The sequence below is a fragment of the Alligator mississippiensis genome, chromosome 1 (genome assembly GCF_030867095.1).
Source record: "Alligator mississippiensis isolate rAllMis1 chromosome 1, rAllMis1, whole genome shotgun sequence".
NCBI lineage: Eukaryota > Metazoa > Chordata > Crocodylia > Alligatoridae > Alligator > Alligator mississippiensis.
Window position 1 is genome coordinate 428,231,761 of NC_081824.1, and position 23,728 is coordinate 428,255,488.

General features: G+C 45.5%; 1 protein-coding gene across 2 annotated transcripts in view; it reads left to right on the forward strand.

Moving 5' to 3' along the window:
- The window catches only part of LNX2 (ligand of numb-protein X 2), a 99,921-nt gene that overhangs the window by 50,962 nt on the left and 25,231 nt on the right, over positions 1-23,728 (forward strand). The window contains exons 2-5 of one of the 2 annotated variants that reach the window (XM_014595941.3): positions 6,701-7,200; positions 21,616-21,863; positions 22,167-22,307; positions 22,884-23,083. In XM_014595941.3, coding sequence (XP_014451427.1) covers positions 6,800-7,200; positions 21,616-21,863; positions 22,167-22,307; positions 22,884-23,083 — 990 coding nt within the window. In that variant the 5' untranslated portion in view covers positions 6,701-6,799. The remainder of the gene's footprint in view (positions 1-6,700; positions 7,201-21,615; positions 21,864-22,166; positions 22,308-22,883; positions 23,084-23,728) is intronic. The other variant, XM_006270475.4, reaches the window with a different exon arrangement.

The following is a 23,728-nucleotide window of genomic DNA, read 5'->3' on the forward strand; positions in this document are numbered from 1 at the left end:
CCCCAACACCTCACTAAAGCTCATTAAGTGGCCCTCCAGTCAAAATAATTGTCCACCCCTACTTTAAAACTTACCTTTTATTTCATCTTCTGTATCACCTCTTCCTTTAGTTTTTCTTCAGTCTCTTCCAGAAAATTCTTCATTTTCTTTCTATTTCCTTCTTCTAGTACAGTTCTTCATAGAAGCACCTCATTGCTCCCAGCATCTCCTGCTTTTTTCTGTTTGGGCTCCACCTTTTATCTGTACTGCTTTTAGCCCTCTCTTTGCCGCCTTCACTCTGGCCAAAATATATCAGGAACACACTTCATTTTCTTCCACCCACGGTGCTTGTGCTAAAAAGATTTTCTTTCCTCTTACTGTTAAACCATCTTTCCAGCTCCTGCTTTGTCTTTTCCAATTCCTCTCATACCTGTCTTCTTTCTCTGGCTTTGTTTAGCAATTCCTGCATTTTTGTTTGCAGCTCTCTCAGTTCTTTAGTTCTTCTAAGGTCTTCAAGGCCCCCACAATGAGGGTGGGAGTTGGGGCAAGGGTAGGTGCTGCCCAGCCCAGGGCAGTGAATGGGACCCCAGGGCTGGGAGCCCCTCCCGTAGCCATTCCTCCCAGTGCCATTGCTGCCCATTCCACCCCAGCCCGCTCCGCCTCTGCCCACTCCAAGCGCAGCCCTGGCTCAGCCCCACCACCAGGAAGAGGCAGGCACTGCCCCTGGCCCTAAGCCTGCAACTGGCAGCCTTCCCTCACCTGTGTACAAATCTGGGGGGCCACATGCCCTCCATGCCTTACCTGAGGGTTTATGCAGCAGCAAGGAGCCACCCTTATTCCCCCTGGATGAGCCACCTGCAGCTCTGTCCAGCTTCTGGCCCTGAGGTCCCATTTGCTGCCCTAGCTGGGTGGCTGCCCCTGCCCCACTCCTGCCCCTGTCCCACTCCTTCCCTCTCTGTGGAAGCCTGAATCTGCCCCTCATCCCCCTCCCCTCCCGTGGCTCTTCCCCCACCACAGACTTACCTGCTGGATGCTGCATTCCTGTAAATTGGGTAATATGGCTGGTTAATAATTGGCTATTGGTATCAGCCAAGAAAATATTTATCAGTGCACCCCTACCAAATAACTGCTTTCAATAAAGTCAAAAGCATCCTGCAGTCCTTCCTACCTCACTTTTGGCCAGGGTCTGTTGGAAAAGTTGTCGAGAAAGAAGAGCAGCTGATTTTCATGGAGCTGAGAATGCTACTAAAGAAGTATGTAAAGCCACCTCCAAATAATGCTGTTCAACCATCTACGTGTGTCAACAGCACTTTCTGATTCATGGTGTTGGAAGCTGCTAACACATTAGTATTTAGCATTTAGCAAATACTAGCATCTTTTTCTCTGTTAGATCACCTGCCAGCACAAATTTTGCCATCTTTGTCACAATTAAAGCTGAAACTCAGATGGTAAAGATATAGATATTGGAAAAAGTTGATTCTTTGAGATTTGTCTCATGTCCCTGTCTTTCAGTAACCTGCTCCAAAAATGGAAAGATTTTAAAACAGCAGTTGATAAGATTAACATCAGGTGAGGTCACCTTGAACCAGTTCCTTCAGGAACTGACTACAGATTTCCTACTATAACCAGGAGATACCATCTGCCAACCACATATCTAGACACTTCCCACTGGCTTTTGCTAGTAATGGAGGGAATGGCTACATCTAAGACTGAGAGGATCTCATTACCAAAGTTATAGATATTAGGTAAGGAAGAAGAGCCTGCTTCCTCCTTTGAATCAGTTTTCATCATTATATCACATTCAATTCATTATCTGATCAGCCCTAGCCACAAAACACCTTAAAGCTGGTACAGAAACTAGAAAGGATAATCGATCGGGTAGCCCTGTCCCCAGAACACTCTGTATTGCAAACTTAGCAGTACTCTGGCAAAGGAGTTAAAGGCTGCTAGTCTCTACCACAGATCACAAATCCTTGATGTTGTAATCAAATATATCCAGTACTGTTGCCATCCTTGGCTATTTTCAAAGGGCCTAGGCAAAGCTGTGTGGCTAAAGTAGAAGGCCCAAACGTCTGAGTTAACTGTATATTAAACCCATTTGCAGACATTATAACCAATCTGGTTAGCAATATAAAGGAAGCAATAGCATGTCCAGTTAAACCAATAACTAGATCAAATTAAATGGACCACAAGGCCTGGAAGGAAACATTATGGAAGAATTGACCTTAAAGTAGGTAATCCAAATATTATATCATAGCTTTAGCTTTAAAATGTTAATAGTAGTGATTAATGTAACCAAATATATTATCTGTAATTTTTCTATAATAAATAAATCTGTTAAGTTTCATAGATAAATTGTAAAAAGAAAGCAGCCTTGTCAGTGAACCAAGGTGGGGGAAAAAAACCCAGGGTGGTGGCAACCAACTTTCCATGATGATGAAGCAAGGGCATAAAAATCCTCCCTTCCAGAATTTGTAATTTTAATTGGGACATAAAATAATTGACATGTTCCATGTCCACAAGAGAACTGGTTTATTCCAGTTTCAAAAGTTTCAATAAAACAAATTAGAATGAAAACCATTATCAAATAATATTTATTAGAACAACCTATCTATAAATATAGAGGATAGACTGGAGAGAAATGTGAAGAACTCAGCAAATTCAAGAAGTCTTCATGCCACCCACATCCCCACTCCTGGGTCTCTGCAGCTGGTATAGGTAAGGATCTGTATATCACTGTTCCTGGTAGCTAGATGGACACTGAGATAAGTATTTGTGCTTTGAGATGTAAGCAGTAAAAGGTCAGGCTGTAGACCTGTCTCTTGCCACTTTTAGTAGTAGCCAACCTATCAGTTAACCTGTAATTCAGGCAACACTACTTTTCTCTTGCCACCAGTCCAATCCACTCGTGTACTGTCAAGAGTAAGCCACGATGTCATATGAAAGATGCATAGGACAGGCTGCCCACTTGAGTAACCATGTACAGCAAATTAAAGAACAGTATTATGATATTCAGATAGCAGCACTGTTAGGAATGATTTTATCCTTCACAGTCCCCTAGGCAATCATTTAATACAAGTACCCACTGGTATTCAGGTGTGGTTATATCTGCATAACTTCTATAAGTAATGTTGCTCTCTAGGCTTACCTAACATTTTACATTTTGTAAAATGAGATGTGATGATTTTAAACATCATGCTGAACACACACATACCCTTGAACTTTTCTTATTTTACTTTTTTCTTTTAAAAGTGTTTCATCTAGTAAGAATCATTTTTATTGCCCTGTATTTAAAAAGCTGATGTTGGCACCTTTTTTTCTTATACAGTACTTCCCAGGCACATATCTTATATGATGCCACATTACATTCTGTAAAATGGGGGTGTCAGACATGGCCCACAGATGTGGTTTGTGGAGCCCCATAATCTGACCCCCTGTTGACCTATGCACTGTGGTGGACTGGGATGTGTGCTCCACCTGTGGCACTCACTGAAGCTAGTTCCCGGGCTGCGCTGCCCATGGTGCTCACTAGGTCTGTAGTCAGATGTACTGGATGAGGCTTATGGGAGAGTGTGTGTGTTGGGGGTGGGGGAGCATAGACTGACCTCATGCCACTCATTGAGCTCATGGGGTCGAGCGAGTTGGACACCCTTGCTGGAAAACAATGATGTTCAAGTAACTTGCCTTTAAAAGACTCCAGATGTGATTTTTTTTTTTTTCACCTGTTCTTTTTGATCATGACTCCTGGTAGCTAGACTTTGATTTTTTGAGTCAATAGGACTAAACTACCAAACAGATCTAGAGAAGTTAATTTAGCAAAGCTGATTGCTGTGTTTCTTGCTTATTATAGTTTGAATATTTTAGAAATAAGGGTAGTGTCGATTATGGTTAATAGCTGGCGTGGGCATGACTTTCAGATGACATCCCTTGAAAGTGGCTTTACTGTTTTTCTCCTTTTGCCCCTGCTGGGCTAGTTTTGTCTTTTTTAACATTCCAGTGAAAACACTGAAATAATAGAACAAGCTGTACCTGATGCATTCTGTTCAGATGTGCCTGGGACACAACACAGTGAACAATAATCTTGTAATGTCCAAATGCTCTTTGGAAAAATACTTACATTTTCCTAGACACAAAAAAAAAAAAAAGACTAGAACTCTTGGTTCCAAAATGATACCTTTTATTAGACCAACTGGAAAATGGCAAGAAAATTGCTTTCGGGATCAAAGTCCCTTCGTCAGGCTCTGGGAAAAGTGTAGATGGTACAAGATGGTAAAAAGTCCCCATAGGTAGTAAATAAACTTCATTTTTGCACAGAGGGAGCTGAAGATGGAAACCTGTCCCTCTGGGTCCATGAGTGTATTTGTGAGCTGTGTTGAGTAGTTCTTTGATGTGTTGATTAGGTAGAATTCCTTCCCTGAAGGTGTCAGATGGCAGGCAGGGAGGTAAAAAAGAACTTCCTTGTAGTTCTGCAATGAAGTTTAAAATCCAAGATCAGCTGAAATTCGGCATCTTCCATGTTTCAGGGGTGTACTTGGTATCTGTGTTGGTCTGAGACAAAAATACATACACAAAACTATTTTGGAACCAAGACCTCTAGTTTTTTGTATGTCTTTTTGTCTCAGACCAACACGGCTACCAAGTACATTTTCCTAGAACACTTATGCTTTGATTGAGTTTCTGGTGTGAAGAGCACTCTTCAGGAAAGACATGTACCTTCATGTGATTGACCAGCACAGCATAAACGTGCAGGTTAGAAATTCCGTTGTATCCAAAGAAAGAGTCTTGGCATTAGGCTTCTAATCTCCTTTTCAAATCTTTGGTTCCTTAGATAATATATTTAAGGCTATCTTCCATGTAATCTGCTTTGGGGTTTCATTTGCATTCATTTTTAACCATTAACAAAGAACTGCTGCTCTGTTGCCTCACAAAATCCTTTCCAGAAGGTGAACATTATCTATTACAAGATAGGGCAATGAGGAGCATCAGTTTCCTCTGCGGTATGGAATCCAGGATTACAAATTACTATTTAATCCTTTCTGCGTCAAAGGGTATCATAATCCTTGGAAAATGTGCTCTAAGTCTTGTGTTAAGCTCTGTGATGTTAGAGAAAAAAAGTACAGGTTTTATTAGGAAGTGTAATGCATGGTAAAATTTGTACACTCCCAATGAATTTTAAAATGCATGTATTTATAGCTAAATTTCAGTATCTAAAAACAAGTATGGTGTTCTTAGATTAGCCACTTCTACCTATGAGATATGTAGTTATTTTACAGAGATCCAGTAGCTTTTTCATATGACCTAGTACCTGCCACTTCAAATTTTATGTAAAAAAAAGTTAAAACAGACATCTTTAATTAACAGCAGTACAAAGAAACTTCTAAAGAACTAATACTTATCCAGAGAGAAAACAGCTAAAACATGTTAGATTTTTTTCCCCTGCTCAAACAAAAACATTCCACTTGCAAACAGTAGTCATTGTACAGTTTTGTAAGGGGAGACAAAATTGGAATAAGATGCGTTATGTAGCCAACCACTCTTACAGATTTTTTCTGCTGCAGAAATGAAGTTTTTGTGACAGGATGGCTAAGTTGTGTAGTTTCTGACACTGGTTCTTGTTGTAACTATTCAAGTTAGCATGTGTATGGGTTACAAGTGAAGTATTGTAATGAGGGAGGATGGAATGTTGGCTCTGACGTATAACAATCCTCACGGGGTGCAAATTCTTCCCATGTGTGTGCCATGGGCTTAGCATTGTTAGATGTAGGAGCAAACAAGTCTCCTGGAACAAATGGAGCACAGTGTATGATCAGTTTGTATCAAATCTTCTTTCTGACTTTTTTCACCTTGATATTTTTAAATCAAACATTTCATTTTGGGTAGAATCCATGGGCTACTAGTAGGGGGTGCATGGGGGTGCAGTGCCCTCCTCCTCCCCCCCCGAACAGCCAGCACTGATACTATTGGTAGGGCTGGTGCTCCTCTTGACAGGGCCGCCACTGTCAGCAGCTTCTGCGGGTACCCCCCTTCTTCCCCCCCGCCTCAATTCAGGAGGCACCAGTCACTCATGGTAGAATCAGTGGCAGAATCAGTCACTCAATGGTAGAATCAGTCCTCTTTTAATGTTCAGTAATCTTCTAAGGATGGTGTGTGTGTGTGTGTGTGTGTGTGTGTGTGTGTGTGTGTGTGTGACCAGAGTTCATATTCTTTATGGGATGTCACACACTGAGCTATCACTAAAATTAATTTTAAGAAGTGGTATACTTTTAAAAGTTTTCATGTGTAGCATAAGTCTTAAAGAAAAGAAAGAAACAGGACCAGAATGCTGAACAAAAGCACATTAGATGGTACATTTGATTAATTGGTCACATAACATTTATTCTACAATGGGATATTTTTATCTTCGTCATTAATTACTCACTTCTAGAAAGGTAGCATAACATAGTATTCCTGCTGTTAACATGGAAGTTCTTTTGTTAGGTATAAGCTTTGCCATGTAACGCCTGATGGCAATAAAAAGTTTATTTTGTAAGACAAAATCAGTATTACAGATTTTTTTTTCCATTTTATTCTCTTATGATTAATTTTCTAACTGGAAAAAAAATCCATTAATCTGATTATGGCATTTGAATATATTTTTTGTAACCAAGAGCAATTTAAGTAGTTCTAATCATAGTTTTCATATGTATACTGCCTGAATAATTTTAATTTTCTTGACTTGCAGAAAATGACACTTCATGAAAGAATACAAGTCATGTGTCTTTAGAAAGAGAAAAAAAAGACTACCAAACAAGTCTAGCAAAATCTGCCCTTGTTTGGTACAATGGGTACCACAAATGATGAAATGGCTTCAGTGGAGCACAACTCTTCCTTGAACCCTCTGTGCTTTGAATGCGGCCAACAGCATTGGACAAGAGAGAATCACTTGTACAACTATCAGAATGAAGTGGATGATGACCTGGTCTGCCATATTTGCCTTCAGCCCTTGTTGCAGCCACTGGACACCCCTTGTGGACACACATTCTGTTACAAGTGCCTAAGGAACTTTTTACAGGAGAAAGATTTCTGTCCATTGGATCGAAAAAGGCTCCACTTTAAGCTCTGCAAGAAATCCAGTATCCTTGTTCATAAACTGTTAGACAAATTATTTGTTTTATGCCCCTTTTCTTCAGTATGTCAGGAAGTAATGCAGCGATGTGATCTGGCAGCACATCTTAAAAACAGGTGAGCAGTGGAGGAGGGTGCATAGTACATCTGTTGTCTAGAAAAGATTTTGTAGGGCTTTTATATACAGTTGCATTTTATCAAAAATAATTGGTATGTGAGATGTTTACTAATTATGCTCCTTGAGAAGATCAACAGCTCATTGTGCTTTATTTTATTTTAAGGGGGGTAAAGATTCCCCTGATAAGGCATTTTTTTCTTCCTTCAACTTTAATCCTGTTTAGAACACTGCCATCTCCTAGTCTAGGGACAGACATTCAGAAAGTCTGAGCCTGAATTGATTCAATCTTTGCAGGTTAGTTTAACCTGCCTAGGTTGAACTGGCTCGCAACTATAAAGACATTCCCTCTGGACTGGAGAAATACAAGCACATGCCTGCAGTGGCTAAAAATAGAAGGTCAGGGGTGCTAGAGCATCCCTCTCTTCCCATCCATGGTGCTGAGTTGAGGGGGGGGTGTGGCCAAGCCCCAGCAGGACACTCTGATTAGGGAGTGGTGTAAACTCCACCCTGGCCTGCATCATCCCAGACTCTTCCCTGCTCAAGGGGCAGGAGTGTTGCCAGCCCCCAGCCCCCGGCTACCACTCTGAGGCAAAGGGCAGGTGTGCAGTGCATGCATCTGTTGATGATGCTGAGCTTTTCAATCTCCCTCTCCCTGCTGCTTCATACTGGCTGCAAACCTGACAGGGCTGCAAACCAGTATTGGGCTGATAACCAGGGATCCTGGTTTTCTCTGATTTAAAAATTACAAATTCTCTGATTTAAAAACCCCAAATCTGTGATAAAAATTAAAGGTCTCCTACAATCCCCACCAACACTGCTGATACCCCGCACCCCCCCCATAGCCTCAACAGCCCTCCTGATGCCCCTCACAACAGCCCCCCAGACCCGCAGACACAGAAGCGCACGTAGACACTGCACCCACCCCAGCAGGTAAGTGTGTGTGCAGGGGAAGGGACAAGGCGGGTAGATCAAAAAGTGGGGGGTGTGCCCCTGTGCCTACTCCCAGGAGCAGGGCCAAGGGGTAAGGGCAGGGGTGTCACTCTGCGGGCCACACACATGCTGGCCGGCCTGATGGGGTTCGCACACAGAGGCTGCCACTGCACTCTGCACTACCATCCCACAGCCACCTGTAACACTTTGTGGGCAAGTGGTACTGGGTGCAGCAGCAGCAGTGCTGTGGCAACCACTGTGTGTGGACCACATACGTGCTGTCCAGCCGGAGGGGTGGAAAGGGGGGCTTGCAAGCAGCGGCCACCACTGCACTGCTGCTTATGCCCTGAGACTGGCTGCACGGCTCTGTGGCAGTGCAGGGTGGTGGCAGCTGCATGCTAGCTGGGAGGTCTTCGCGGGCACGCGCTGTCACTGCAGAGCTATATCCTTCGCCTCTGGATCCTAGAGGTAAATAGGGCTTGGGGCTGTGGGGCAGGGCTGGGGAAGATGGTTGGGGGCTGAGGAAGCAGGTGGTGCTGCTGGCCTTAGGTGGCACACCGCAGCCAGAAGCAGGGCCAGGGTGGTGAGGGCAGGGGTGCCCCCCTGCGGGGGGACTTTGTGGGCAAGTGATGTGGGGCACAGTGGGGTGGTGCCTGCCATATGCAGGCTGCACACATGCCCCTGGCTGCCTGTCCAGGGGAGGGGGAGGAGGAGGCTGGCATGCAGCCGGCTACACATCTCCATAGCCAGCTCTGCAGCGGTGATGAGGGCGGGTGGGAGGCTCACGCATGGCAGCTGCTGCTGCTTACCTGTAGGGCTATGCCAGTGGTGGTGGCCGCTGCCTACAAAACCTCCCCGCACTGCTGCGGAGCTGTGCCTGGAGCTGTGCAGCCAGCTGCAGGGCGGCACACAGCCATCCCCACCACCATCCTGTGCCGTGGCCACGGTCATCACCACACTGCTGTTGCCACCCTGCGGCCAGCTCCACATCTCCATGGCAAAGTGGGGAGGTTCTCTACGCAGCAGCCATCACCGCTGGCATGGGTGACCTCACAGGTAAGCAGCAGCGGCCATTGTTTGCCAGCAGTGATGGCCGCTGCATACAAAACCTCCAGCTGCTGCCACGGAGCTGTGCTCAGAGCTGTGTGACTGGCTGCAGGATGGCAACGGCAGTGTGGTGGTGGCCATGGCTGCAGCGCAATGCAGCACGGGATGATGGTGGGGATAGCTCTGTGCTGCCCGGCCACCACCACACTGCTGCCACCTCCCTGCAGCCAGCTGCATAGCTCTGGGCACAGCTCCGCGGTGCTGTGGGGAAGTTTTGTAGGCAGATCTCTGCCTGCTCGAGTGGCTTCCTGACAGCCGGGAGCAATCCCAGCACACTGGGCTGCCTGTTCCCAGAGGGGAACTCTTTCTCTTCCTCCCTCTCCACCACTGCTGCGGGGCAGGGAGGGGGGGTTCTGTTCGGTGTTGGGGGGACTCTTCCCCCTGCTTCTCCCCCACCTCTACAAGGTGAGGAGGTGGGGCTCTATGCAGTGCTGCCCAGCCTCAGAGGGACTCTTTCCCACCACTCCCCCCCTGTGGGGCAGGGAGTGGGGTTCTGTTCAGTGCTGAGGGGAACTCCTCCCTCCCCCCCCCCCCCCCACCATGCTACAGTGGGGGGGGGGGGGTGCTCTGTGCCGCACTGCCCGGTCCGGCCCAGTCAGGGTGCAGGGATCAGCTATAACGGAGCCGCAGCTGCTGAGGGTAGCCCTGCCCCCATGGCCTGGGCCAGCCTCACTCATCCCTGGCTAAGGCAGCTGTACAGCAGGGCCAGATGGGGCTGCAAGGGCAGGACCACCCCTGGCAGGGACAGCTTGGTGATGGGGATGCTGAGCCCTGTCAGCAAGTGCAGCCTGGTGGATGTGGTCAGCAGCTGGCTGGGCTGCAGCTTACCCAAGCTGGGTTGGAGGTGCTGTGGGCCAGGAGCCCAGCAGCTGCCCAGCACAGAGGCTCACTGAGGCCCCACGAGCCCCCGTGGTGACTTCAAGCAGGCCTAGACAGTGCCAGAGAGCCCCCCATCCCCACCCTGCATGGGGAGGAAGAGCTCCCCTCTGGGGCCGGGGCTGGGCAGCCTCACACAGAGCTCCTTCTCCCTACCCTGTGGGGGAGGGGGGAGGGGGAAGAGGACCCCTCCAGCATGGAACAGAGCCCCTCTCCCCACCCTGTGTGGAGGGAGGAGTGGGGAGAAGAGGACCTCTCTGGGTCTGGAAAGCATCGAATGGAGCCCCCCTCCCCACATCTTGGCAAAAGAGGAGGAACACAGGGAAGAGGGGAGGGGGCTCTATGTGAGGCTGCCCAGCCCCAGAGGGGGACTTTTACCCCCTGCTCCTCCCCACCCCATGGAGGCTGGGCAGGGAAGGTGGAGAGCTCTGTGCGGTGCTGCCCACGTTAACCTAGCCAGGACATGAGGAGTGGCTGTAACTGAGCTGCAGAGGGTGAAGAGCGGGGGAAAGAGTCTCCCACTGAGGCCGGGGCCAGGCTGGGCAACCTCGCATAGAGCCTACCTCCCAGCCCTACAGCACCAGGGTAGGAGGAGGAGGAATCCCCCTCCAGCACCACACAGACCCCCTCCCCCCCCCCCCGGGTCCTGGGAGAAGGAGTGGGGGGAAGAGTCCGTCTGTCCCCCCCAGCACAGAATAGAGCTCCCCTCCCCGCCTCACGGGATAACCGTCCTGGCATGGCCCTGTTAAGGTGAAGGGGGCAGGGAGAAGGGTTCATTCTGGTCCCTTCTGCCCTACAGCTGGGGTCTGCCAGCCACAGGGGCTACTGCTACAAGCCTCTCCACTCTGCTCCCTGGCAGACAGGCAGACCCCCACTGTGGTGGGGAAGGAGAGAAGAATAAACCCCCTCTCTGCCCACTTTGCTTTAAAGGACTATGCTAGCTGGTGTCTCGCCATGTCCTGTCCTTTCTCAGGCTTGAGAACAGAGTGGGGCCAGCCCTGCTATGGAGCAGAGAGTACAGGCCCACCCAGAGAGCGTGCTGGAGGGCTCTGGTTTAACTTAAAACAGGAAGGGGTCTGGGACAGACGTTGCGTAAACCGGTTTGAGCTCAAGCAGTTACGTCTGATACTACATTCAACCAGGCTTGTCTCAAACTGGTTTCAGCCATGTTGAAGCTGGTTTATGTGCACTGAATGTCTGTTCTGTTACAGGTTTAAACCAGTTTCTGATCACTTAAACCAGTTGGTGTGTAATGTCTGTCCCTAGCCAATAGGAGTAAGGCACGCTGAACTTTGCATGATTGGGTGCCTTATGGGTAGCTGTGAATTGTGCTGTTACATAGTGGGACCCACCTGTTTGGCCAGGGTGACCATACATCCTGGCTTGGCCAGGACGGTCCCAGATTCCATAGGCTGGTCCCAGCCGGTTGGTTAAAAGTCCTGGGCTGGAGTCCGGTGAGGCATGATGTGGCAGCAGGCACCACTGCTGTTGTGCAGGATCAAGGAATGCAGGGACTTTGGCTATGCAGCATCTTAGGGGGTGCTTGTAGGTGTGCAGGGAGGCTGCTGCAATGTGCTGTAATTACAGCGTGTCAGAGCAGACTCAATTAATTGAGTCTCCTGGAGCACGCTAACAAGTGCACTCCAGCAGCCTCTGTCTTGTGTATCAGTGTCCCCACACTTCAAAATGGCAGTGTGGGTTCTTTAAAGCTCATTCAGTGAGTTTTAAAGTGCCCCCATTGCCATTTTGAAGGATGGCGATGCTGATACATGAGACACAGCAGGAGCTTTAATTAGAGTGGATCTTGGAGCTGCTCTAATTAAAATGCCCCTCCTCTGGAGAATATGTAAAAATGCCCACTGTGACCATGTACGCCCACTTTGCTCCTGCAAAGCCGCAGCAGTTCATGCCCACCCATCTGTCTGGTACCATGCTACTTTGCCTCCCCGCTGGACTCCAGCCCAGGACTTTCAACCAACTGGCTGGGACCAGCTTATGGAATCCAGGACTGTCCTGGGCAAACTGGAACATATGGCCACCCTATTTTTGATCGGCATGAGCTGCATGTGGTGGCAAGGAGCAGAGCCAGACCAGGCCACCTCTATCACATGGGGCCCCCTGCAGCTCATGTGCAGCTCCCGGTACTTGCACCTGCCACCGAGGCAAAGCTCCAGGCGATGGAGCTGGCTGCCTTCCCTGCTGTGCAGGGCCTGGGACTCCCCCAGAAGTTGAGGGGAGCCCTGTGCCCTGCTTCCCAGCAGAGTCCCGGAACCTGCATGTGGTGGTAGGGAGCAGGAAAGGCAACTGGCTCCATCATGTGGAGCTTTGCTTTGGTCGTGCGTGAGCGCCAGTAGCTGCACATGCGCGGCAGGGAGCCCCATGCATTAGACGTGGGCCAGCCTAGCTGCACTTCTTGCTGCCACATGCAACTCTGGCAGAGCCATGCACTGACAGGCAAATGTGCCTGCATGACTCTCAAGTTCTCCAAGGTCCTGTTACCTGCTGCTGCTGCTGCCAGCAATGGGGGCTGCCTGCTTTGGGGGGACGAGTGTGTGGGGGAGGGTCCCCACACCCTACCCTCCTTCACACCCACACCCTGCCCACCTGAGCTCCCTGTTCCCACTCAGCTGCAGCTCTCTCTTTCCCCCTTCTTGCTCCTGTCACTTCCCTGCCTGCTACCCAGAGTGAGTGCTGGAGCAGGGAGATGAGGAGCCGCTGTATGCCAGGGAAGCTGAGCACGTCCCCTTGCGGCTGCAACGCTGGCAGCAACAGCCCCACCTGGAAGCTGTATGCTGGCTGGGCCAGGCTTTTTCGTGCATGAGGATGGGAGCGAGGTGTGCAGGCTGGGCAGGGTAGAATTAATTGGTGAATGCCCACAGGCTGGATAAAATTACCTGGCAGGCCATATTTAGAGGGATTAGTGAAACAAAATGGGTTTGCATGAAAACTGTAAACCCTACCATGCTGCTTAAACAAATACTGTGTTCTTGGTACTGATGAAGCAATGGCCCGTGTGAGAGATTCCTTTGCGTTCTTGGTAAGATGCTAGCTATGAGTAAATGTTTTTAGGGCTTTCTGTTGCAAAGATTTAAGACGAAACTGATTATGTAATTTATGGTCTCCTTCTTGTCTGGCACCCAATACATTACAATAGTGGTCCCCTGGACGTAGTGAGCAAGCAGTGCACTCAAGGTTACATCCTGTTTTGCTCTTATTGTCAACCTCAGTTTTAATTTATTAATTTCCTGTCACTGTGAGCAGTGTTTGTTGCTGAGGAGCTATGATTTGGGGACCACTCTTTTATGATACCAATAGAAGGACATGATACAGGAAAAAAGAAATAAGCCACCAAATTCAGATGAAGTAAATGTTTATACTTCCCAATTTCTACTGTCCATGCAATGGAGGAAAATCTAATTCGAAGGATACCGGTTTATGTTCAGCTAGAGTGAAAATGTCACTAGGTGCCTTTCATTGTGTTGTTTCTAAATAATCTGTGGGATACTTTCAGGGAATAAGTAGGTGTCTTTAAATAATTACCATTGTGTGACTACAGTGTGGCCAAGTACTGTCAAATCTGGTTTATGGACAGAGTACAGCAAGGACTAAAATGTATTTGCTGCAAAAATTAAAATGTAATGATATTTATGAACCAGTGTGCAGAAAATGGGAAAAGGAGTCTGGCTGCTGGTAAATAGCACATTTGAGTGCTTGAAAATTTTCAGACATAAAATGAAGAAAGGAAAATAGGCAAGGGCTAAGAAATGATGGCTGTAAAGGAAAAATCTGATGCCAATTTTGTTTCCACACAGAACACAATATATTTATACCTGTCTGTTTTGTCTTTAGTTTAGATATCCTTACATGTATGTTTAATTTTAAGTGTTTTATGTGTATTGGGTGTTCCAGTAAAGCCTTCACCTTTTTGTCTATAGAAAGGCCTGAGAACTGCAGTGAAATAAAACTTTTCTTTCTAATTCTTGGCAGCAAATTTCATTGGGTTTTTTTTTTCCTTCACTTGGGATGGAGTCGCATCTAACTTGCATGCTGGTTTGGAGAAAAATCTTGTATGGCTAATTTAAATATTTTTTTAAATGGAGAATCTGGCCAAATGCATATGTTAAGGGATATGTCACTGTTGCGCTCATGCTTTTGCACACTTTCCCTTCATTTGTCTTTGAATTAAAGTTAGGGTAGATGCCTCATGACAGGGGTTTGCCCTATTTGTCTACAAAGTGCTATATAGGCACACTTCAGAGCTATATGAAGTGGTCATGTGTCTGATGCATGAGTCATTGCAAGATCTCACTTAGCTGAGTCATTAGTCCTATTTATCAGTTTGAACCAGAACTTTCAGTTGCCTCACTTTGTACACTTTGAATTTGTTCTGTTGTTTTTTGCCATATTGATACAGCTCCTATTTGAATACATGCTAGAGTTACTTTTTTTCAGGGTAGTTTATTTGTAAACATCTGAACACTTTATGTAAAGTACCTGCAGTGGCATATGATGCAATAAAATGTTGTTTGAATTTTATTTGTGATACACTGGTAAATCCAGTAAGATCCTACTACTGATTATTAAATATTGGGGGGAGAAATGTAAAATTCAGTACTGTTGTCATCCGTGGCATAGTTTTATAAGCCAGCCTCAGTGAACACTCAGATGAACTTTGTTTCTAAGAAATGGACTATGCTCAGTTAGGTTTGCCGCTAAACATTCAGCCACAGAATTTCCAGTGGTTTAATAATCAGCTTCATTTGAGCATAAAAGCTTAAAGAATGTCATAATATCCGCCAGGCAACTCCAGAGTGTATGGTTACTGCAAGCTACTCTGTCAAGGAGATTAGAAGCATGAGGCACACATTTTATTTCATGGTCACTAACCACGCCCCATATAACCTCAGTGCTTAATTAGAATCCCCTTGATTTATCAGTTTTTTTGGGTTCATCAGATTCACATGGAAACCATAAACCCATACAGTCAATAGTCAGAACTTGCTACTTGAATATAATAAACAGCCACAGGGCTTTCTTGTACTTCATTTCCTGAGCAGATGGTACTTGGAATTCTTGTTAATGTTGAAATTAACCAAAAACTTGCTAGGCACAACTCCAAGAAAGTCTTAACTAAACTTCTTTTCACCATTCCATTTAAATTCACTGTACACTAATGCCAGGAGCATGGGGAACAAGCAGGAGGAGCTAGCCCTCCTACTCTCCAGTGGGCATTATGATCTAGTAGGGATTATGGAGACCTGGTGGGACTCCTCATGTGATTGGAATGTAGCCACAGAGGGCTACACCCTGCACATAAAGAACCAAGTAGGGAAGAAAGGTGGATGCATAGCTCTCCATGAGGAAGCAGTACACCTCCTTGGAGGCCAACATCAGCTCCAAAGAAGAGTGGCTCAAAACCCTGCAAGTCAAACTACAGGGGAGGGCATGGTGAGAGAGACCTAACTGTAGGTGTATACTACAGACCACCAAACCAGGGAGAGGAGCTTGATCTGGAGTTTGCTTGAGAACTGGCAGAGGCCATGCACACATGTAACATGATCATGATGACTTCAATTACCCAGATGTCTCTTGGGAGGAACACTCGGCTAAGTCAGATCAGTCACATTGCTTCCTGATCTGTATCAAAGAGCTCTACATGACCCAGGAAGTGCATGGGCTACTCGGAGGTAACGATCTCGTAGACTTGGACTTAGCCAAAGGAGATAATCTGGTGAGCGACTTCAATATAGAGGGTAGCCTGGGCGGTGACAGTGACCACAAAACCATCATGTTCAGTGTCTCAAGGCAGGTAAATCAGATAGCAGGGTTGAAGTTTTGGACTTCAGAAAAGCGAATTTCAACAGGCTCAGGGCAATAGTAGGGGAAGTGTTGTGGAGCAAGGGACCAAAAATGAAAGGAGTGCATGAAGAGTGGTCATTCCTCAAGGACGCAATCCTTGAAGCACAAAAGAAGTCCTTTCCCCAACATGTGGAGGAAAGGTAGCAGAAGGACTGGGAAGCCCTCTTGACTTAATACGGTTATTACGGTTCTCTTGAAAAAGAAGAAAGAGGCATACAAACAATGGAAGCTTGGGACAGTCCCCAAGGAGGATTATACAACGGTCCACACTTGTAGGGAGCAGATAAGAAAGGCTAAGGTGGCAATTAAATTTAAACTAGCAACAGAAATCAAGGACAATAAGAAGTCCTCCTTTAGGTCTGTAAGAAACAGGAGGAAAATAAATGGAAGAGTGGAGCAGCTGCTTAACAACTCAGGATAGCTGGTTACCAACACTCAGGAGAAAACTGAATTCCTGAATGACAACTTTGCTTGGATATTTCACCAAACTAAGACGAAAATCATACTAGGTAAGGTTAAGAATGGGTATGGTGGGAACGACCACCTTCCTACATTGAGCTACTATGTGATCAGTTAGAAAAGTTAGACATTTACAAGTCAGCATGACTGGATGAACTTCACTGAGAGTGTTGAAGGAGCTGGCCAAAGTCATCGCAGGACCTCTGGCTAACTCTTCTAAAATTTGTGGTAGTCAAGGAAGGTCCCTGAAGACTAGAAGAAGGCCAATGTTGTGCCCATCTTCAAGAAGGGGAGGAGAGAGGACCAGGGCAACTATAGGCCAATTAGCCTAACATCTATCCCAGGGAGAACCCTGGAAAAATTCATCAAGGAGTCTATGTGTGATAGGATTGCAGACAGTAGGATTCTGAACAACAGCTAGCATAGCTTCACCGCAAGCAGGTCTTGTCTTACCAATCTCATCTCCTTCTATGATCACGTAACTCGCCACCTGGATAAGAGAGGGGAGGTCAACATTGTGTACCTAGACTTGCAAAACACCTTTGATCTGGTATCCCGTGATATTCTCATGGGAAAATTGGAGGATTGTGGGCTTAATTGCTCACCACTTAGGTGGGTAGGAAGCTGGCTGCGGGGTAGGACCCAGAGAGTTCTACTGAATGAATCTGTGTCGTCCTGGCAAGAAGTGGCCGGTGGTGTCCCTCCAGGGGTCTGTGCTTGGTTCAGTGCTTCTCAACATCTTTATCAATTATTTGGATGTGGGGGTGAAGAGCTTACTGCCCAAGTTCATGGATGACACCAAGTTATAGGGGAGCATGGTCATGCTTGAAAATGGTCTGCCTGTATCTGCAGCCTTAGACAGGCTGGCAAGTTGGGCAGATTGGGACCAAATGAAGTTCAACACTGAGAAGTGTAAAGTGCTCCAGCTGGAGATGAACAATCCCCAACATACCCTAACCCTAATCACTACCACATTTTCATCATTTTGTGATGTTGAAGGGCATCTGGAACGCTCATCACTTTCAACCGATGATCGTCCTTTTTTAAACTGATGATACCATTCAAAAACTCTTGCACAGCTCATAGTGTCATCATCAAATGCTATTTTAAGTAATTCAGATGTTTCACTTGCCATTTTCCCAATTTTTCATGCAAAATTTAATGCACATGTTCTGCACACTGACATAACAGAAGGGGATGTGAGACCCAAATGATCTTAGTTCAACCGCGGGCCACAGAAAACTGGGGAAGCACCATGAGCTACAAACCTGTCTAGAGGAGTCCCAACATGCCCAGACACGTTCAGCAAAGCCATGCCCCCCACCCAATACTTTGTACCAAAAATACATGTTCAGTGTCTATATTTTTTTGAACAGACCTTGTACTTACAGGCTCAGTGGTGCCATACTGACTAGCACCATGACTGAAAGGGACCTAGTGGTAATAATAGACCACAGTATGAATATAAGCTGTCAGTATGATGATGTAGCCACCAGGGCAAACTATACTCTGGCATGCATCAATCAATGCATCTTAAGCAAAACTAAGGAAGTGATTCTTCCCCTTGACTTGGCATTGGTGAGACCACAGCTGAAATACTGTGTCCAGTTCTGGCCATCACACTCTAAGAAAGACATGGAAAAGCTTAAGAGAGTCCAGAGAAGAGCCACCCATATGATCAGAGACTTGCAAGGCAAGCTGCATGAGGAAAGGCTGAGGGACTTGAGTCTCTTCAGCCTGAAAAAGAGAAGGTTGAGAGGGGAGTTGGTAGCAGCTTACTGCTATATCAGGGGAGTACATCAAGGGTTCAGCAAACAACTGTTCACCAGGGCACCCTTGGGGAAAACCAGGAGTAATGGCCACAAACTTCTGGAAGACTGTTTTAAGCTTAATGCTAGGAAAAACTTCTTCAGTCAGGGTGTCCAGACTGTGGAATAAGCTCCCTCCAGAGGTGGTGCAGTCACCTACCCTGGAAATCTTCAAGAGGAGACTGGATAGTCATCTTGCTGGGGTCACCTGACCCCAGTTGTCTCTTCCCTGCCTAGTGTGAGGAGTGGGGAGGGGATGGGGGATGGACCTGGTAATCTTGCAAGGTCCCTTCTAGCCCCTTACAATCTATGAATCTATCTGAATTCAATTTGCCCACACTGCAGTTTCCAAATTTAGTCAAATCATTTATAGATTTCACATGGTTTTAGCCTGATTTATGGATAATAAATTATTAGATAAATGCAAATATGTAAAATGAAAGAAATCCCAAAGGATATTTAATTGTTTTTGCCCTTGGTGTCAGAAAGTTCTTTGCTTTTATACGCATACTCACATCAGTTATAAGTTCCACCCCTAGCATATAAGATTGATAAAATATCCTATAAATTTAGCCCTTTGCCATAGTTGACTGCCATGGTAGAGAAGGGGACTAGGATTCCAGCTAGGATGCTGTCCTTGAACCCTGTTTAGGATTTTCATCCTCAATATCTGGTTCTATCTAGTGAGCGTCTGGTACATTCAAAGCCTCTTCAGCCTTTCTCCCATTTCTGGGAGAAGAAAGCGTTGAAAGCTTTTGAACTGCTGAGAAGGAAGGGTTGTTCCGCACTGCTATCCTGTCCTCCAACTTGCTTAGATGCTGCAAGAAAGGGTGATGTGAAAGACAGCTCTATAATTAAACCCAGCTTTCAGAGGACTTTTTGAGTCCACTCCACAAAACTATTGTAGCACCACCCTTTGCTTCTGGCCTGTTGCTCTTAGCTTTCCAAAGCTACTGTGTGCAGCTCAATATTGAGAATAGCTGTGATGCAACTGCTCAGAGCCCAGTAAGTGTCACTTAACTTCTAGGAAAAGCCATGAGCAGCAGCTGAGGCATTTTAGTTGGGTGCACGCCTGCTGTATTTACATTCAGTTCACATTTGGAAAGTTATTAGGAGAGCTCAAACTTGTTTTAATTAAAAGCTTTCATTGTGCAGAAATTGATGGTTTAGGCTGTGATAAAATTCTCCTTCACCACTGAGTAAGCAAATTAATTTCTCAAAACCCTAGTCATTAGTGTTGTGCAATATACCCTGAAATGAGTTTAGTTTTGCACCTGTGCCCTTCTCTGCATTCCTGCCACCAGTGGCTTCAGTTTGAACATCCAAAACAACCCCCTTTCAAGTTAAAAATCAAGTAAATACATCTGCAATAAACTCCGACCTACAATCGGTCCCCACGATATTGATCAAGTAATGTTGGAACTGAAATTTATATGACCTCAACAGCTAAGATTAGGAATAGCATAAAACAGGGTTGGAAAGGACCTCAAGGTTCATCTGGCTCAACTCTGCATGAGTTCCACTCCAAAATCATCCCTATCCAGTACTATCCATCCTTCTTGAAAACCTCCAGTGTAGGGGATTCCAGAACTTCCCTGGGGAGGCTGTTAATCTGCCTCACTGTTCCAAATAAGGAAGATCTTACTGACACCTAATCTATAGTATAGCTTCAATAGATGTCACTTGCCAGAACTAGCCATATCCTGGGAAGTCACCACTCCAAGCTTTCTAGTGATAGGTAGTATTTTTATTTGTTTATTACAAATCCTGAGGAGCACTGACCATTTTCCTTTATACTGCTGACACTCTGCCGTATACAAAAGCTACTTTAGATAATTTTCTGATGTCCTAAAAAACATTGGTATTAGTAGTCTTCTTATTACTGTTAACTAAGGCATCCTGACAGTATGAAAATTAGTACCTGTAGAGTGGTTGAAAGCCTTGACCCTCTCATAAAATCACGAGTTGCCAAAACAGCATCCTGCAGAGAGATGTAAAACAAAGATTCAGACCTAATTGTATGCGACAGGCAGTAAGTTAAATGGAAGATAGCCATAAATGTAAAAATAGTTGTTTTGTGCTTAAAATCCTCCGACCATGCACATAACACGTGGAACACACTCAACCAAAAAATAGTAATAGTATTAGGGATGTTGTGGAACAGTTTAGTGGCTTGTTAAAAGACAATTATAACAAGAAGCCTACTCAGTGCTGAGAGAGGGAAGAATGTGCATGTCCAGCCCTGGCAGAAGATCAGGAAGCAAAAGAAGAGCCAAAAAATGGGGAAAAGAACCCTTTATAGTGATTAAAGAGGAAACTGCTAATTAAGGTCTGTGTTTTCCTTTTATTGTTCTTCCCTCATACTGGAAGTTGCTTGTTACTGGTGGGCTTTATTTATTTCTTTATTAAAAATATTGAGGAGAACCTGGTTCTGATTCCAGATGCTGCCCTGGGAGGAATGGAGGGAGGAAGGGTTACAGTTCTCAGAAAAGGGTCACACAAGTGCTGATAGGATATAGTGTTTTCATTCTTTTCGCTTAACTGTGGCCATAGTCCTCCTATAGCTGTTTCCAGAATAAGGGTCAAATTATGATTAAGACATGCATATTGATCTGTTACCTACTCCTGGCAAGGCTAGTGGAGTGGAAGAGGAGACATGGTGGAAGGAAAGGGATTGAATGGGAGCATGGAGAAGGGAAGTGCAGTGAACTGAGAGGGACGTGGAATGAAGGACCTAGAACTGTGCTACCCACCCTTGGGGAAGGGGAGCCATCTGAGGAAGACGAGGGGAAGAAGCAAGGGGCTGGTAGAACTTGGATTGGGGTGGAGGTGAAGGTTGAGATGAGAATCATGAAAGTGGTGGGTGCTGGAGTTCATGGGGTTGGGGGAGTTGCAGGGAATTTGAACAGTGGGTTGTAAGACGACGGCCAGCAAAGGCATGGATGCTTACACCTGTTGCATTGTAAAGCTTGACATTTTCTAAATAGATTCTTCCATCTCTGCCAAAAGGAGACTACTTCAAGGGGCCTAAAATCTCTTGTAGCAAGACCCCTCCTCCATAGACCTTAATACTAACCTAGTTTTACTTTTTTGTTTATTCCAAACACTGGAAAATTCATTTAAAATATTTTAAAAAGAAAACTTTTCAGGGTTTAGCTCCATAGTAGTATTATAATACTTCTCACTTGACAGGAGGGAAAAACTTTGTAGAAATGTTACAAATAAAGCAATATGATTTGGGAGCTATGGCTTTTCTGAATCAAATTTTTGCTGTGGAGAAGTCAATTTTTGTTTTACTGAATTGTTCAGGCCCACTGTAATTCCACCTCTTCATTCCTCTGTATGTGGATGCAGCATATCTTTTCTTATCCCTAGATGTCCCGGAGCTTCGCATCGAAGGGTTGCACTGGAGAGAAGGAAGACAAGCAAACCACAGTCAGAAGCTGAGAGTGAAAATGGGCATTGTGTAACAGATTGCCCGGGCACTGTGTCTCCTGATGCAGACCAGACTGGGACAGGAACAGTGCCAGTGGAACAGAACTTTACATCCACTGCTCTTCCTCTGTGGACAGATGAACCTAGCCTTGACAACCCTGCTTATGAAGAGAGTGCCATGACAGACAGTATGTCAAGCTTATCTTTTTTAATTCCCTGTCTAGACTAAGCCTAGAAATTTCCAAATAAGCTTCTCCTGTAAATAAATAATGATTTACACATCTCCAGTTATGTATGTCCCCTAGTAATTCTTAATTTACCGCGGTGGCATCATGGTGCTATGCCACAAATCTACCAGGCCCTGTAGTTCATGTTAATCACCCTACTAGGAATATTGATGTGGTAGCTGCATTGAGGCAATGCATTTTCTGTAGAATTGCTAAAGCTAGTTTCTAAGATGAGATTTTTCTTTTCCCCTCCTGGATCAACAGGCTTCCCACCTATGGAGTATTGTCCTGTTCGAACGAAAAGGCAACTGAGTAACTCCTGCATTCATCTGCATCGAACTAACAGTAACGCCTCTAGCATCTGGGATTTTAGAGAGGAAATGCTCAGCCTTACCACAGAGGAAGGTGGTTCTTCCCCTTCCTTTTCCTGTTGTAGCCTATGCCCCCTACCCCCATTTGTTAGCATCCTCCTCTTTCATATTAGTTGTCTCTGTGTGTTGTGTTTGGAGATGCTTGCTACTACCCTTGACCTGGTAAACTGACAGTGGCTATTAATGTAGTTGTTAATGTAACAGCCAGTTAAGGAAGAAGGCTAAAGACTGTTTCAGTGGCTTGGGACAGGCCCTAGGTGTTGTTTCTATTTTCTCTTATCACTTTATATTGAACTTTTGATATTTGCCAAGGCTAACTGAGAAGAAAATGTTGGGAAAACCAGATAACTATTTTTAAAGGGCAGGTCCCCTAGGGGTCAGAATTTCCTCTTTCTTTTAAAGTAATACTTAACTTTCTGAATGGTGTGGGCCCTGTTAAATGTCTCAAGGTCTTTTATACTAAGTAGCTATTCCAGAAAACAGTTTAGGCAATCCAATTTTTGTTTGTCATTTAGTGTTGCCTATATTGTCATGCAAGAATTTGCTGTGTTGAAAATGTATTGAAGTACAAAGGTTCATCTTGTTTTGTTTTGTTTTTTTAACCTGGCAGCAACCCAGCCACTACCTAGCTTGCCTGAAGGAGAGATCACTACAATTGAAATTCACCGGTCCAATCCTTATATTGAGCTGGGCATTAGCATAGTGGGTGGCAATGAAACGCCATTGATCAACATTGTTATTCAAGAGGTGTACCGAGATGGGATCATTGCCCGAGATGGAAGGCTCCTTGCTGGAGACCAGATACTTCAAGTATGGAATCTAATTAAATACTTTCTCTACTTGTATGCACTCAGTCATTGCAGAACTGTATGTTAAATGACTTTGGAGATGTTCTTCTGGTAGTCTGTGGTGTGTAAATGTTAGCTTTGCAATGATTAGTTGGAAAAGAAATTATTATTCAGAGCAGGGTCTGTTATTCCAGTACTGATGCCAATGATTTACGTAGTTCATGGAACCCAGCCTCCTATAATTATTTCTCTCCTATAGCTTTAAAATGAATAAGACAAACTAAGAGTTTTGTTTTCAAATAATGTGGGGTTCTTTCCTTTTTTTTTAGCTTTATGCACAATCCAAAAAAGCAAAGATTATTTTTGGCTAAGAAGTTAGTGTAACAGGGAGCCAGGGGCTCCTCATTACTTTAAGGGAGAAACAGCAGGCAAGAACAGCCCAGGTAGAAGAAAACAGGCCCTTGAGCTGGCTGCAAGGGAATAGGCAGCCAGGGCCCACAGGCTATGAGTAAGGTCCTACCTAATTTCACAGAGGCTGGCTCTGTATTTCATGGTCCCAGCGTGTCAATCTCCAAGGAGGGGCAGGACTTCCAGGGCCCCTCGGCCAATAAGAGGCGTCGGGGGCGGGGGAATCCGTCTCATTCCACCACAAAAATCTCTCCCTTCT